Source organism: Magallana gigas, chromosome 10 (assembly GCF_963853765.1).
Source record: "Magallana gigas chromosome 10, xbMagGiga1.1, whole genome shotgun sequence".
Lineage (NCBI taxonomy): Eukaryota > Metazoa > Mollusca > Bivalvia > Ostreida > Ostreidae > Magallana > Magallana gigas.
The window spans coordinates 18,795,276-18,809,944 of record NC_088862.1 but is presented as its reverse complement, the minus strand read 5'-3'; the positions used below and the strand labels follow the sequence as shown (position 1 = coordinate 18,809,944).

Here is a 14,669-nt window from a genome sequence, read left to right as displayed (position 1 = left end):
TCAGTAAATGTTTTTATTGACAACGAAGTCGAAGGCCAGATAAACTATTTGTTTTCTTTTTATCTTTAGTTCTTATTGATAAATTCACGAGAATGGCTTCAGCTGGTAGAGGAAAAGCAAGAACAAAACAGGCAACAAAACATGAAATAGCGGAAAGGGTGAGATAACTAATACATTTGTACATTCATCATGATCAGGTGATTTGCAAATGTAACAAAATAGGTTTTTTTTTAAATTCCTGGATAAGGAGCATTATGAAATCTACGAAAATTAAGCAACCACAAATTCTTTAAATTTCAGTGGAGTTTGAAAATACTGTAAACATGTGAACATTTATTTTTATTAAGTTGCAAACAACAATTTTATTCCTAATTTTATTAAATCAGGTTCAAGAGATACAAATGAGGCAGAAGAATTGGATGGAACAAAGAGAAGTAGCTTTGAAGACAAAAGTGAACTCTGAAGGGAAATCAGCAACAAGTACAATTAATTTATTGATAAGTTTTTCTCTTTGTGGATGGCTATATCACTAAACCACTAGGCTAGTTAAACTTAAAACTGACATTAATTCATAAATACGCATAACTTCCCTTTGATCCCTAACTTTTGCCATCTATTGTAATGCTCATGCATGTGGCTACTTGTAAAAATACAGGTTCATAAGCCACTATTGTTGCGTCACAGTAAAAACATTTAGTGCCACTGACAGTAAAATTCCCAAAGTAAAATCAACCTCTTTTAACATTGTTTAATACAAAGATAATTATGTTCTAAAGTAACTGCCTAACTGGTAATTTTAATATGAAAAGAATACAGTTATGTAGATGTAATACTAATAGGTATTTAATGCTTGCATGTATAAATGATAACTTTGCTTTCACTCTGCCAGGTAAATTTCACGTCAAACACTTGGTTTAATTTGTCTCAGTTATTAAAACAAAAATGAGAACTTTTGAGTAAAGTTTTAATATTTAAAATCTTCAGTTGAAAAGAAACCTGAAACTAGATTTGCACCATCACCAAAACCAACTAAAACCAGAGCAGAAAACATTACATCTACCTCAAACCATCAAATGTCTAAAGAAAGGTTCAAATCTTGGATGGTTGCCAGAGAAAGAAAAGGCAAGATGGATCATGGAGACTATGAGGAGGAAGACAGTGCAGATGTACTTAAAGTCTCAAGTTCAAGGACACCTGGTTATGCGAGTCCAGAGCCAGAGTGGGAAGAAGAAGAAACAAGTTACAAAAGTTAGTACAATGTACAAAATGTCTTCAGTTGATAAAAAATGCAAAGGTACAGTGTATTGCTGCATTGATTAGGATTTGATGAGTTATTTTGATTTAGTGGAAATTTTAAATCCTTTAGAAAGCTAAGCAAAGATTCTGAATTAATTGAAGAACTTAACAATTTTGACAATTTGATGACACTTTATGTCAGTTATTCACTAAAGACAGGCTAGTATAGTTCATGATTCTTTCATCTTGAGAATTTTTTTATTTATAATATAACATTTATTCATGAAAAAGATATATGGATAAAGGGCCTGGTGCGTATACTGATTGCTAATGTCAGTTCAACAGTATAATTGAAGCAAATGCTGCGCTGATTGTAATATTTTACTGGAAGGGCTTAAATGACAAAATTTATCTGTAAACAATAATTACTTAAAAGAATATACAGTATGTTAACGACTGATTATAGAGTGCCGGTATCTTAATTACAGACTACCAACAGTCTCAGATCATGAATCAGATGATGTCAGCAGAGGACTTTGATGCCAGAGCAGACAGCATTCTGACACGTGTAAAATATGGATTGGACAAACAGGACAGTTCAAGCAACAATAACAATTCAGGTGCCTCGGATCTATCAGGTCACTACTGCCCAGTGTGCAGAAAACTCATGGTATACATCATAAAACATTAATTTCTATATTATTCTTGAATGGGAATTCCATTGAACTAAATGATGTTAAACTGTGTTTTAATTAGCTTTAATTCAAAAAGTTACAGAAGGTTTAATTTCCAGTTCTGTTTGTAGAGAGGAGATCAGAACTCTCCACTGATTTATGTGCCATGTGGACACAACACCTGCATTTCCTGTTCAAAGGGAAGAGAACTCTGTCCGTGCTGTGGATCCCAGGCTTCCTCCAAAACTAGAAATATTATGTTGATGCAGATTATAGAGGTCAGCAAAAACAAAAACAAAACAAAACAAAAAAACATTATGGATAGAGATTACCAAATGTCAGGTCCTAGTGTTTTGCTTTCTCTCTTGTTCAGAAAATATTTTCATTTTTTTTTCTAATTCAGTTGTAAAAATTATATAGCCTTCCACAGTTAATGTTATTCTAACAAAATTCATTTCACTGGTACTTTTATCATACATGTTATGATGAATACATGTATTTAGTTTCCAAAAACTGCTACCAGTATGTATACATGTTATTCTATGTGTGATTTACACAACTGCTGTTTAATAAGCCATTTCAATTCAAACATATGGAAGCTGATAGAAAACCTGAGCTGACTTTTTGCTACATGCAGAAAATTTATTATGAACAGTAAACACATGCATGGTCAACACACACCTGTAAACAAATCTTCACGTGACTAACAAAATCTCATTCCTACACTCACGCTCACGCTCGATTGGCAATGCGAGCCAAATGTAAATACACAAAATATGAAACTTTTAAATAACTGTGCCAATGATCTAGCTTTCAAAATCTTTTTCATTGCAGGACTATCACAAAAATTTACATAGGGTCAAGGAGAGACAAAATCCAGAGCTTTCTAATGCATCTGAAAAAAATCAAAAGAGGAATAGTATGTTTTATTTTATTATTACCTTATCATAAACACCTGACATTTATGTATCAAATTCAGAATAAAATGAAGTGAATTAATTCTTAAAGTTGTCCCATATTCAGCCACAGGCATGTAAAATCATGAATAAAAAATCATTGTTACTAAAAAGAGTACATGTATTAGTTTATGTTCAATTTAATTTATATTGATATGTTAGACTAATTTCAAATTAATTTTTAGGAGGAATCAACAAAACAAAATACAGAGAAGAATATGAAAATCTGAAAATGAGACAAGAAGTTCTGAAAGTTGAAATAAAAAATATTCAGGGTGAAATAAACTCTTACGTCAAAGAGATTTCTGATGGAGAAAAACAGATTTCAAAGATAAGACATGAAGAAAATAAGGTCATAGGTCAGATCCAGAGCCTCCAAGAAAAGCTTCATGCACTTGAACAACATCGAGCTCAGTACGAGACTGAGTGCGAGAGTACTCGGCAAACTCAGAAGGAGGCCAGAGGAAAGCTGCACCAGACGCAGGATATCTTACTAACAGTTGAAATACAGATGGAGAAGGTACGCCCAGTACAGATTGATAAATTTACAGAGCATAAAAGTTCAGTAGGCTTCAACATACAATGTGAATCTGACACAAAGTAAAGGCACGCTGACTGATTTATATCATTTTACTATGTTTCAGGCAAGGTTATTGGCCGAACAGTAAGCCTAGAATACACAAGACACTAGTCATGTCCGAACTGAAGTCGAACAAGAAATAATCAGCTGATAAAGACATCACTCGTATTGTAACTGAGTGAGTTCCAACGAGGAATACCGGTGGCTCAGATTACTACTTGACCATTGAAAATGCTGAATACATGTATTAAGAGAGACTATTAACAAATACTGAGTATCCAGACATTATTAGAAAATGTAGAATATCTAGCTTACTCTCCGTCCCTATACATGGTCACTTAAAGTGTCAAAAGGGAAAAAATCAAGTATTCCTCATGTTAATGCTGCCAAACATTTTCCTAGAGCAGTTACTAAGCAATGACTGAATGAGTTGTACACATTTTGATTTGAAGGAATCTTAATTTTTGTAAACTTAAGGACAATAGCCTCTTCATCGGCCAATAAAACGAGACGGGAACATATTTTAGTGTCATTCATTCATGTCAAAGCTGCAAAACAAAAATTACAAACTAACTAAAGGTTATTGTAAGTGACCTTTGGCTTTTCCTCAAAGATGGCGGCCAGGGGACATGAAGGGAAAGTGGGGGTCAAACTGTACAAGTACCTTGATTGTTCTCAGTCTATGGATCTATTTATTGAATCATTATTAACTCTACGCACATGCTGATCGATGTCATATTCCAAGAAAAGAGCGTGAGTGACTGACCGCGGTACTCCATGCGTGAAAAGAGACATTGCCTGATTTAAATTAAATGGCATCGCAAGAACAGCACAGAACTGCAAGACAACATAAATACTGTATAGGTTTGACAGGTGCGATAACTTGGTCAAAAAACTAATATTGCGTTATTTAATGTCAATTTATCGTTATTTTGAGTCTCCGAAAGTAAATTAGTCAGCATTAAAATACACTATAAGTATTTCCTGATGATAATTATAATCATGTTGATTCAAACATATTGTCTGAGATGCTATGTATAATTACATAAACCTAAAACAAAACATGACAATGTTAAAACCCCCCAGTATTGCGTAACATAAAATTATCATAATGTTACATGTATTCATTTGTCTGCTCAGTCATCCTTCTCAATGCTCGAGCACGTTTACAAAGTATCAGTTTTTGTTGTCAATTTGCATTTGTACATTTATTTGTAGCTGCCGTCTGTTACATTCATAAAAAAGAGAAGTCACATTCACATGGCATTTCTAATAAGCTTATATTTAAGAATCGTTCTTTGTCTGGTGTCTCTTCATTTATAAATGCCATATGTTTTCCAATTATACAACATGTACAGTTTAATTATAATAAATGTCATTCTAGGGGCGTCATAATTCAAGTAAATAGTTTTTCAAGGTCCAAAGGTTTCAAAATTCCAAAATGGTATTTCCGTGGTTGTTTTTGGGACCCCTTTTGAATTAACATTGTCCTCTTCCTGTCCTGTTGCTGGCCGGTTGATAGCGAGCGCCAGTTTTGGCGGTTCCTTGCCCCCAGCGTTAAGAACGACATCTAGCGGTGCATGATCGTGAAGTTTCCCGCTTCCCGCCATGTCGTTCGGTTCTAAGCACCAATCAAATGGACACATTTTACATTCGCCGTCCAATGCGGGAATAATAGGAGATTCGATACAGTTAGGCTGAATTTTACTAACATCCGGGCATTTGTGGGGATCTATCCAAGAACAGTAAGGAATGGTGTGAATCGGTTTTGGCGTTCCTACTGATTTCATTGTCACCGTGACTCCTGTGTAAGATGTTCGTGAATCAAAGTCTGTTTGGAATGTCGAGGGTTTAGTGGAGACTGTTGAAGAGTCCAGATGAGCATGCATTTCGTGAGTCTCTCTTGTGGAAGGAAGAGGGTCTAATTTTAGTTCATTTCTCCACATTTCATCATTATTCAGTTGAAGCGATTCCTGCCATCTAGGATATTTATTGTCGATTTTTAAGAACGTATTTTTCATTTGAATATTTTTCACTGCACTTTTCGTCGTCGACAGTTGATTTGTGTGTAACGGTATGATTTCGGATTTCTGTAGTAACTTTTTTTCGTTTTTTCTGTCTTTTGATGCATCGAACTGAGGTGTGTTCGAATTGCCTTTCTTGTTCAGAAACAGATGCTTTGGGGTTCTAAATGTCTTTGGTGTATCAGTGACTTGTTGAAACTGTAATATTTTTGAGATATTTAATTTCTGGACACTGGCTCCGTTAGGGTCTTTGTTTGTTTCTTTTAGAAGCTTTTCAGCTGTAAATGTTCTAAATGTTTTTTCGTTGTTTCTTCCTGGGGGTTTCTTGAAGCTGAATTCTGGTAACATTGGCTTTCTTCCTCCAACTTCAAAACAAACAAATAAAAAGTGATAATTCATTATTCATCAAGTAATCCAAATCATGGAAATTGTCTTTGAAATACACATACATGCACCTGTAGGTTTAGTATACAACGCGTCCTGTAAAACGGTTGAGAGTAGTTTAGCGAACTTTTTACATGTAAACAAACAATTAAAAAGAATGATAGATATTTCATAATTTTGAAGTTTTTTTTTTTTTTTTACATTTATTTATTCAAAATGACAATTGTTTTCCTGTGTATTATCAAAGTATTTAAACGGTTTAATTAAGTCCTTCCAATTTATATGACGGGTCCCAAACATTCGCGTACTGCGATTTTTATGTTTGTACCATAGCTGTCGGTGTATACACCACGTTTTCTTTGTTTAAAAACGTGGTGTATATATGGCAAACCCACAGTTCTCTATAGCGGGTATATACACCTATAAGAGAGCTTGAAGCTCCGCCCTCTTATAGTCTAGGGAAAAAAAACCACAATCATAAATAATTACTCTTTATTACTGTACAGAAATAAGAATAACTGAGAATTAATAAAGTTGAATAAATAATTCAATATATACTCTCTCTCTCTCTCTCTCTCTCTCTCTCTCTCAACCGTTTTTATGGCACAAGAACAAAACTCAAAATTAATTATATTTCCCCCTCTATCTCCCCCTCTCTCTCTCTCCCTTTCTCTAAGTATAACAAATCGTTCACAATGTAATTATTACGAACACATATTACTTGAATAACCATCATCTTAAAATCCACCGAAGTTAAATGTGCAGTTGGTGAATATTGGTTTAGTGGCTGAGTTGGCAACATCCATGGAGCGTGGTGAATCAAGGGAAGTTGTAGTAATCGTAGAGGTAGGCTCATCACTTTTCCTGAAGCGCTTAGGTTCTAACACGGCGGACACTTCCTTCATCATGTTGTCTGACGCCCTTTTGTATTGGCGAACAGATTTGATGGAACGGTGACCCGTGCGGGCCATAATCTCATGCTCCTCTACCCCCGCCTGATACCAAATAATAACCACCCGAACACGTGTCTTTTTGTGCGATACCTCATGCCAGTTTAATCGTGCGTGACAAATCGATTGGCAATTGTCAACATCGGCTTCTTTGTCTTATTTGTTATATAGGTCAGAAAAATACTAGTAACTAATGTGAATGTCTTGAGAAAATTAAAAAAGAAATTGATTGTATTTATAATTGTTACGCAAAATAATAAAATCTCTCTCTCTCTCTCCTCTCTCTTTCTCTCTCTCTCTCTTTCTCTCTCTCTCTGACCCGCTATATTTAGTAACAACATTTTGGCGTAGCTATGGTACAAGCAAGTTACCGATATACTTTTCTATTGGTTTGCTTTAGATACCCGATGACATTTTGAAACGCCCACTCGGGGCGTTGCCCCTCGTGGGCGTTTCAAAATTGTCATCGGGTATCTAAAGCAAACCAATAGAAAAGTATACGGTAACTATAACTTACACCCACCAATTGACAATAATATGACACATGAATGGAGAATCCCATGCTTCAGAGCAGTCTCTTGTGTTGAATGACAAATGAAAGCTAGCGTTCGCTTTTATATAAGAGAGAATTCAATATCAACTCAGTTAAGAAAATGGTCATGAGTTGCGTTCAGCTTGCGACCCCCCCCCCAAAAAAAAAAATTCTTAGACGATATTTTTCTATTTACATGTATATGAACCAACCCCCCCCCCCCCCATCCCATAAAATTACACCAACCAACAACATCATGTGTGAGCGACAGATAAACACGACTGACGATGACGTTGGAATATACATATTGTACGAGGGTTGTCCCAAATTAGCGTAATCAGAACACATAACTTAAAATCTGTTCATTGCAATTTCATTAGATTTCTCTGTTGGAGACCCTTTGGCAAACAATACTGAAAAATTCAAATCTGTACTTTATTAATTTCTTGAGAAAAAACAAGTTTTGTATGGCGGCGCAATGTGCGACGTCAAAAATTTCCAGTCTTAACGTAGTTGCTTCACCCTCCCCATCATTTACGATAACATCTAGGTTTTATTTTCCAAAAATATCTTTAAAAAAATATTTTCTTTGAACATGTACCCTGAGTGCACATTCAACATACATTTCTAGTTTCGTTTTTTTTTTAAATATTTACTAATTACAAACGATATTCTGACTCCAAACGTGCCCTGTATTACTTGTCGTCTAACGTTTGTCCTACCGAAATGTGTTATTCAGCATTTTCACGTCCATTTCTATCGGTCTGGGTTTCTTTTTTCTCTAACTGTCATCATACTCGTCCAAATATGTTCAATGTTGTTGGACTACTAACTCACAAATTGCATTTCTAAGCGATTTTGTTAATTTCATTTACTTCAAAACCCGCTTATGATTTGTTTCAAGGTCTATAAAAAAAAAATTCCCTTACCGCTGCGCCGCCTCAAACGCTGACGTCGTCATTTCATTACGAGTCAACAATTCAATTTGTCACAGAATGCGCTATAAAATCTTTAAACGCTTTGTTATAGCCAAAACAAATTCTGGGTATATAATTGAATTATTAACAAATATAAATATAATTTTTATTTGAAGTTTTTCATTCGAAAGATACTTTTCCTCGTAATTTTCATTTCATCATGTTGATTTTAACTTTTCGTTTTTGACATTGCGCCGCTTGTCGAATTTAAGATTTAACATTCTTTTATTTCACTTATTTAATCTCAAACAATATTTAATTTTAAAAAATAATTTAAATCCAAATCCTAAGACCCTTTGTGGCACAAGTTTTATCTTTCTGTGTCTTCGATTAACTGAATAACGCCACTTGTCTACGTTATTTTGGGACAACCCTCGTACTATGTAGTTATTGACATCTAACTGACGGACGACGCGGCAATAGAATGCCAAAAAATAAACATGAAATGATCTGACAATTTGTTTAGGGTCTATTAAAAGTAAATGAGAAAAACACTTTAAAAAATGTTAAAAACAGGACTAGGATTTGATCAAAAATTACAAAGTCAATTACATGTATGTTCATATGCTTGAAAAATTCGCCGTGAATTGAATTTCTCTTCTGACTTTAACATCTACAACTGTTAACAATATAGACACTGGTCCTATATTCACGCTGTAGTAATGAATTATAAAGTGACACGTTTGTTTAAATGACTCTAAATTCTTTAACAGAAAAAATGAAGAAGGTTTAATTGAAAAAAAAATCAAGACTTACCAACAGGACAGAGTATCCAGATAATCAAAGCCGCCAAAATACCTGGTTTCATTTTTAGAGGAATCCGAACACTTTCATGTAACACGGCAGTCTAGAGATGCTGTATCGTGTTTACACTTGTGAACGGTGGCCTCGGGCCAACAGAAGTGAAAGAATTTAACAGGTAATTTATTTAGGTAATTAATTTATCTGGGTTAATTAACACGCAGTATAATGAAGTCGGTGTTCGCGTTATGATCGTCGCACAACTTACATGTATATCTGTCTCCAATAACAATGCCTTAGGATCTACATGTAACTGAGCTGTGATAATTATATTGTTTATATACTGTTATATAAAGGTGATATTCTTCTCTATGTTGTAATAACAACCAAAGAGATAAGTTCAAGTTCTTTATTCCGAGAGACAAATGTCACATAGGTTATACATATGAACATATACATATTAAATAAACAGTAAGAAAAACAAAGTGTACATAATCAATTTGGATAATTCACACGGAGAGTTCGTTGCTTGTTTGCATAATATAAATATTTACCTAAATTACACAGTTCCTTAGTATTAGAGGTAGAAAATAACTGTATAACTTTATAGACAATTGGTTTTCGGGAGTAGTATTTTTTAATATACTTATAATAATAGATAATATTCAGCTATTTTAAAACTTTTATAAAATTAAAGGGTAATTAAACATCGAGCAACTACAACCAGTTTGAAAATTTCTCTAAAAAATGTGATTCTTTCGCTACCTGCCATTTAGTGTTCATTGCCAATTGGGCAATTAAAAAAACCATGACATAAAGAAAAGATGTACAGTCAAAACAATAAGATTGAAAAATAATGTTTGGAATGGTATGGTGTTCGAAGTGGCCCCATCGTTGATTTCAGCAGGTTAAGGAGGCTCGGTGGTAAACATTAACCATCAGATCTACCTTAAAGCTTAAGATATGATTTGTTAAGCTATAAAGTTTCATTTGGTAATTAAAAGAAAAAAAATCTATAAAATTCAGCTTTAAATAAGTATTTTCCTCTAAGACTATCTTTATATAGAGCTCTTCTGATGAAGGAGATCAATACAGTCCAAATACGTCCACAACTATTCAGCCCTCTTAATAGATTCTATGTTAGAAACATAAATAAAACTTCTATTGTTTTTTTTTCAACCTTTGGAATTTAAAAAAAAATTAACATAATTTCATAACAAATATCTATATCCAGCATATTTTAGAAAACTTACCCATATAGATTTCTCATCATGATGCCTTTCTAATAAAGTTAACATTTAATTTTAAAATGATTCAAGTTATTGGGGCCCTACCACCCCCTTCTAATAAATCAAAATGTTTTAAGGGGGTCTTTTCAACATTCATTTTTATATCATTTTAATTAAAAAACAATGTACATCATTTAAACGTACAAATTATAAACAATTTTAATTCACCGACAAGAATTTTGATAATCAATTCTCCCAAAATCCTAATGGGAATTTAAAATGAGGAAATGTAGCAACACTACAATACATTCAAAACTTGTCGAAACTCACATGTTCAAATTTTTATTATCATGGTTATTACATCGAATGAAAAGTGGCAATAGAGTTTTTTCATCAATATGCTGCTTTTTGTTTTGAACAAATTTTATTGCCTTAAATTATCAAAAGGGTCGAAAACAAGTTCTTGTTAATTGCTAGTTCCTCTCCATTAATAATTCAAATGGCTGTCGATCGTCTATTCAAAAGAACTTCATTTTGTGCTCGAGTCATCGTTACGACCTGAGGAGTCACACTGCAATAATGTTTATGATCGGGACAATGTTTGAAATAATTAATATAAAATTTTGTTGCACTCTATAATATCTTCTTTTTGCTCTCTTTAATTTATATGATTATATGATTTACAATAGGCAATTTAAAAAACCCTATCCTGATAGTTAACCGTCGTTCGTAGATATAACACTGTTTTTCCCCCCAGGTTTTTCTTATTCCTAATAGTTAACCTTCCTGTTTAGTGCATCGACAATTCCATAAATTCATGCATTACCATACCTCCCAGCTATCTTTGTTTAACCTTGTTGGGCGGAGACAATATTTAATGACTGAAAAATAAATAATATACCAACTCATCAAACCAACAGTAAACGGACTTTTTAGGTTGTGATATTTGTTTCATCTGAATTAATATATTATTTACAAATACAAATTCTTATAAAAATGTATAATTGTAAAAAATGTTCTCGATTTCTTCCCCTTTATTCAATACGTAATTTTTGCCATATTTCATTTGAAAATGATCATATATTTGAAGATTAGAATGTTATTTCATAACATACTTGCATGTACATGTACAAAAATAAATATTCATATAAAGTATATTAACATGTTCAGTTTAGTTTACCATATTTATAGCATTGTTATACCAAGATAATAATCTCTAGCTGTATTTTACTACGTAGAAATGTTTTGTTTTTGTTTTCCTTTTACAAAATCGTAGCATGGTCCATCACAGCCGAGGTCACGGTGTTTTAAATAAGCAATATATATAAGGTACGGTATATTATTGTTGTTGTTGTTTGCATTGTTAGCGTGTGTCGTTTAAGAACATGTGCCAAACTTAATATTTCCTCCCAGGAACAATAAATTGTCAATTAGAGCATTTATTAGACTAAGTCAAATGTCACTTCCATGTAAGTTGTTACTGTCACAAAGTGATGGGACACCACTATATATATCATGTTAAAGCAATATGAGCTGTATTTGTTTAGAATTTTACTTTGCTGCAAAAACCTGCTAGTATGATAAGTCTGCATTTAACTTAAACTTTCATGATAAATAAGGTTTGAAAAAAATCATTAATTTTTGTCAAAGGAAATACTTCTCTTCTAAGGAATACAATGTACATGTATATAACAAATCAATTTATGAACAGGACGACAATACTTCAATTTTGCTCCAAATAAGGCTTCTTTACGGCCTTTTCCACAAAAATATGGCTAACAGAAATTTAAAAACCATGATATTTTTGTCATTTTAGTAGAAAATGACATTTTAGTAAAAGAAAAAAAATTCAACATGATAAATGCAGCTCATATTGCTTTAACTTCTGATTGTTTGACCATTATTTGCCGTTTAATGTTTGTTCTCATAAGACTTCGAAAAAATTTCTATGTGTAATGGAAGAAAACTAAAATATGAACATTTAGCAAGGATTGATCGATATATAGTTTGCGTTGACATTTTGTTGAAAGTTGATGATTTCATTTTGTTTCAATCTCATCTTGCAATACTGCATTACAATTCATAATTAAACACTTTTTCAATGATCAACTATTGCCATTGTTAGAATCTGGTAAATTATTCAAATGATGTCTTAAAATCTAGGAATAAAACTAATAATCAAGAAAATTCAGCTGCTTGTTCGCTTGCACTTGTAGAACAAACCACGTAATTGTGTTTATCAATAAATCGACCAGAAGATAATAATAATGATATTTAAAACTCAAATCCGTTGTTTTCAAATTCTAGGGATTGAAATTGGGAATAAGCCAATGTGTTTTTGATCTTATAACACTGCAAAAATTATCTATGGAAGAAAAAATCGGTTTCAATATTAAATTACGTTTAAAATGGTACATGTATCTGTATGCAAGTAAGTTTCCTTTAAGGAATGAAATTAAATTCGACCTTTATACAATATATCAAACAACTGACCGTCTACAGAAATGTGTCGAGTTAGACAGGCCCATAGACGCCAGGCCCATAGACGGCAAGGCTTTCCGTAGTCAGTTAGAAATAATGATTATCATCGTCTACATCACGGTATTTTTGGAACTGTGTAATATTAATTAACCTTCTTGTGTACATGCAAAATAATTGTTTACTTTTTAATTTGTATTATATATGTAACTTTCCTACATTTGATTATGCAATGCTTTTCATAGAAAAACTGCTTGTATTTACATTGTATAAATGTTTTCGTTGTGAACAAAAAATCGTTGTCTATTAAAATGATCTCATTTTTAATTGATTTATTTGTCGGTAGGATTTGATCAATTCAGATCATCATATTACCATCGAAAACAGAGTGGGTCATAACTGAAGCCTGTGTTGTCTCAATACTATACAAAAATTGATGTTTTTGAGGCCAGTAAGATGATTAAGCTACCCGAGAAGTACAGTATTCACCGAGCCGGAGGCGAGTTAAACATTGTACTCTAGGGTAGCTTAACCATCATATTGATCGAAAAAACAGCAATTATATAATTATTTTATTATATGATCCAGCGACGATTTTATACAGACATATCAAACTGCGTTGTTATCAAGCGAAAATTTTAGTTTGAAGCCATAGCCGAACAGATTGAGAAACGTGGTATTTCACTGGACGTTCTATTTTTAGTCCTATGTAGAGAAAATCAAATGTTATATTGACCTCCTAAGTCACGTGCAGGTGAACATAACGTTCTGTTTTTTCTAGATAGTTGGATATGAGCCAATCAGAGAGCGGAGTTAATCAATCTTATAATAAAACACAATAACATTCATTTGTATATTAAACCATTGTCTGCTTTAATACCAAAATAATAACAACGATAGATATATATTCAAAAACATGATATTTTTTCAAATATTTATATACATGTACATGTATTAACATGGCATTTAATCATAATAAAGTGCAATTACAAAAAAACACTTACTGAAAAATGAGAAATGAAACTATTTTGATATTGTATCGTGTAAATATAACACATGATAAATGGAAGTAAAAATATTAAATATCACAGTAAAAGATATATATATATATATATATATATATATATATATATATATATATATATATATATATATATATATATATATATATATATATATATATTCTGATATAAAAGATATCCAGGTCATAGACTGTTTGTCAAGAATGTTATTCAACAGTTTGTTTAAGTTTCTAGACATTTTTATTTATTTTAAGAAGGCTGTGCTGTCAGTAAATTACCAGCCAGACTCACCTTAACAGATAAAAATTGATTGCACCCCCCCCCCCCCCCCCCTTACACTATGAAACTGTGGGAATGTAATAATCTTATATCTTTCAATTTCCACTTTATTAAAAAGGTTCCTGTAAAATAGAGGGTTAAAGAGTAAAGAAAAATTATTAATTTTGATGATATTGCAATCATTGTACATGTCGAATTAATAATAAAGAAGTTACAGCGTATATGAGTTCGTCGAATAATTAAAAAAATATAATTTTGTTGTTATTTTCTAGTTAGGCAATAAGAGATATATATTTATTTTGATGTCATACGCCTACAGTTCACACTAAGTACCTCTCAATCTTAAAGTTATACAATGACATATTAACATATTGAAAACGAGTTGCCTCAACCTACAATGCAATTTTTAATGTAAATTATATGATTCAACAAAGTAAAAAAAATCAATTTCTCATCAATAGCTTGTAAAAAATGAAACAATGTTTCATGAAATAAAAAACTCTCAAATTTTATACTGCAATTCACACTCCAGAATGAGCGATCATTTCAACATGGAAAAACAATATTGTAACAATATTGTAACAAATATTATGTAGATCTCTATGAA

General features: G+C 32.5%; 2 protein-coding genes across 2 annotated transcripts; one reads left to right on the top strand and one right to left on the bottom strand.

Moving 5' to 3' along the window:
• The first annotated feature begins 9 nt into the window (after positions 1-9).
• Positions 10-3,965, top strand: LOC105342337 (probable DNA double-strand break repair Rad50 ATPase). Its single transcript, XM_011449254.4, has 8 exons — positions 10-158; positions 387-480; positions 985-1,248; positions 1,725-1,906; positions 2,042-2,188; positions 2,745-2,829; positions 3,052-3,386; positions 3,511-3,965. Exons 1-8 carry the CDS (start codon positions 93-95, stop codon positions 3,532-3,534), a joined length of 1,197 nt encoding a protein of 398 aa, XP_011447556.3. The 5' UTR covers positions 10-92; the 3' UTR covers positions 3,535-3,965.
• A 657-nt stretch (positions 3,966-4,622) lies between these two features.
• On the bottom strand, positions 4,623-9,227 carry LOC105342336 (uncharacterized). Its single transcript, XM_011449252.4, has 2 exons — positions 9,070-9,227; positions 4,623-5,835 (listed from the first exon to the last, which is right to left on the bottom strand). The coding sequence occupies exons 1-2, from the start codon at positions 9,119-9,121 to the stop codon at positions 4,859-4,861; spliced, it is 1,029 nt and encodes a 342-aa protein (XP_011447554.3). The 5' UTR covers positions 9,122-9,227; the 3' UTR covers positions 4,623-4,858.
• Positions 9,228-14,669: the final 5,442 nt, after the last annotated feature.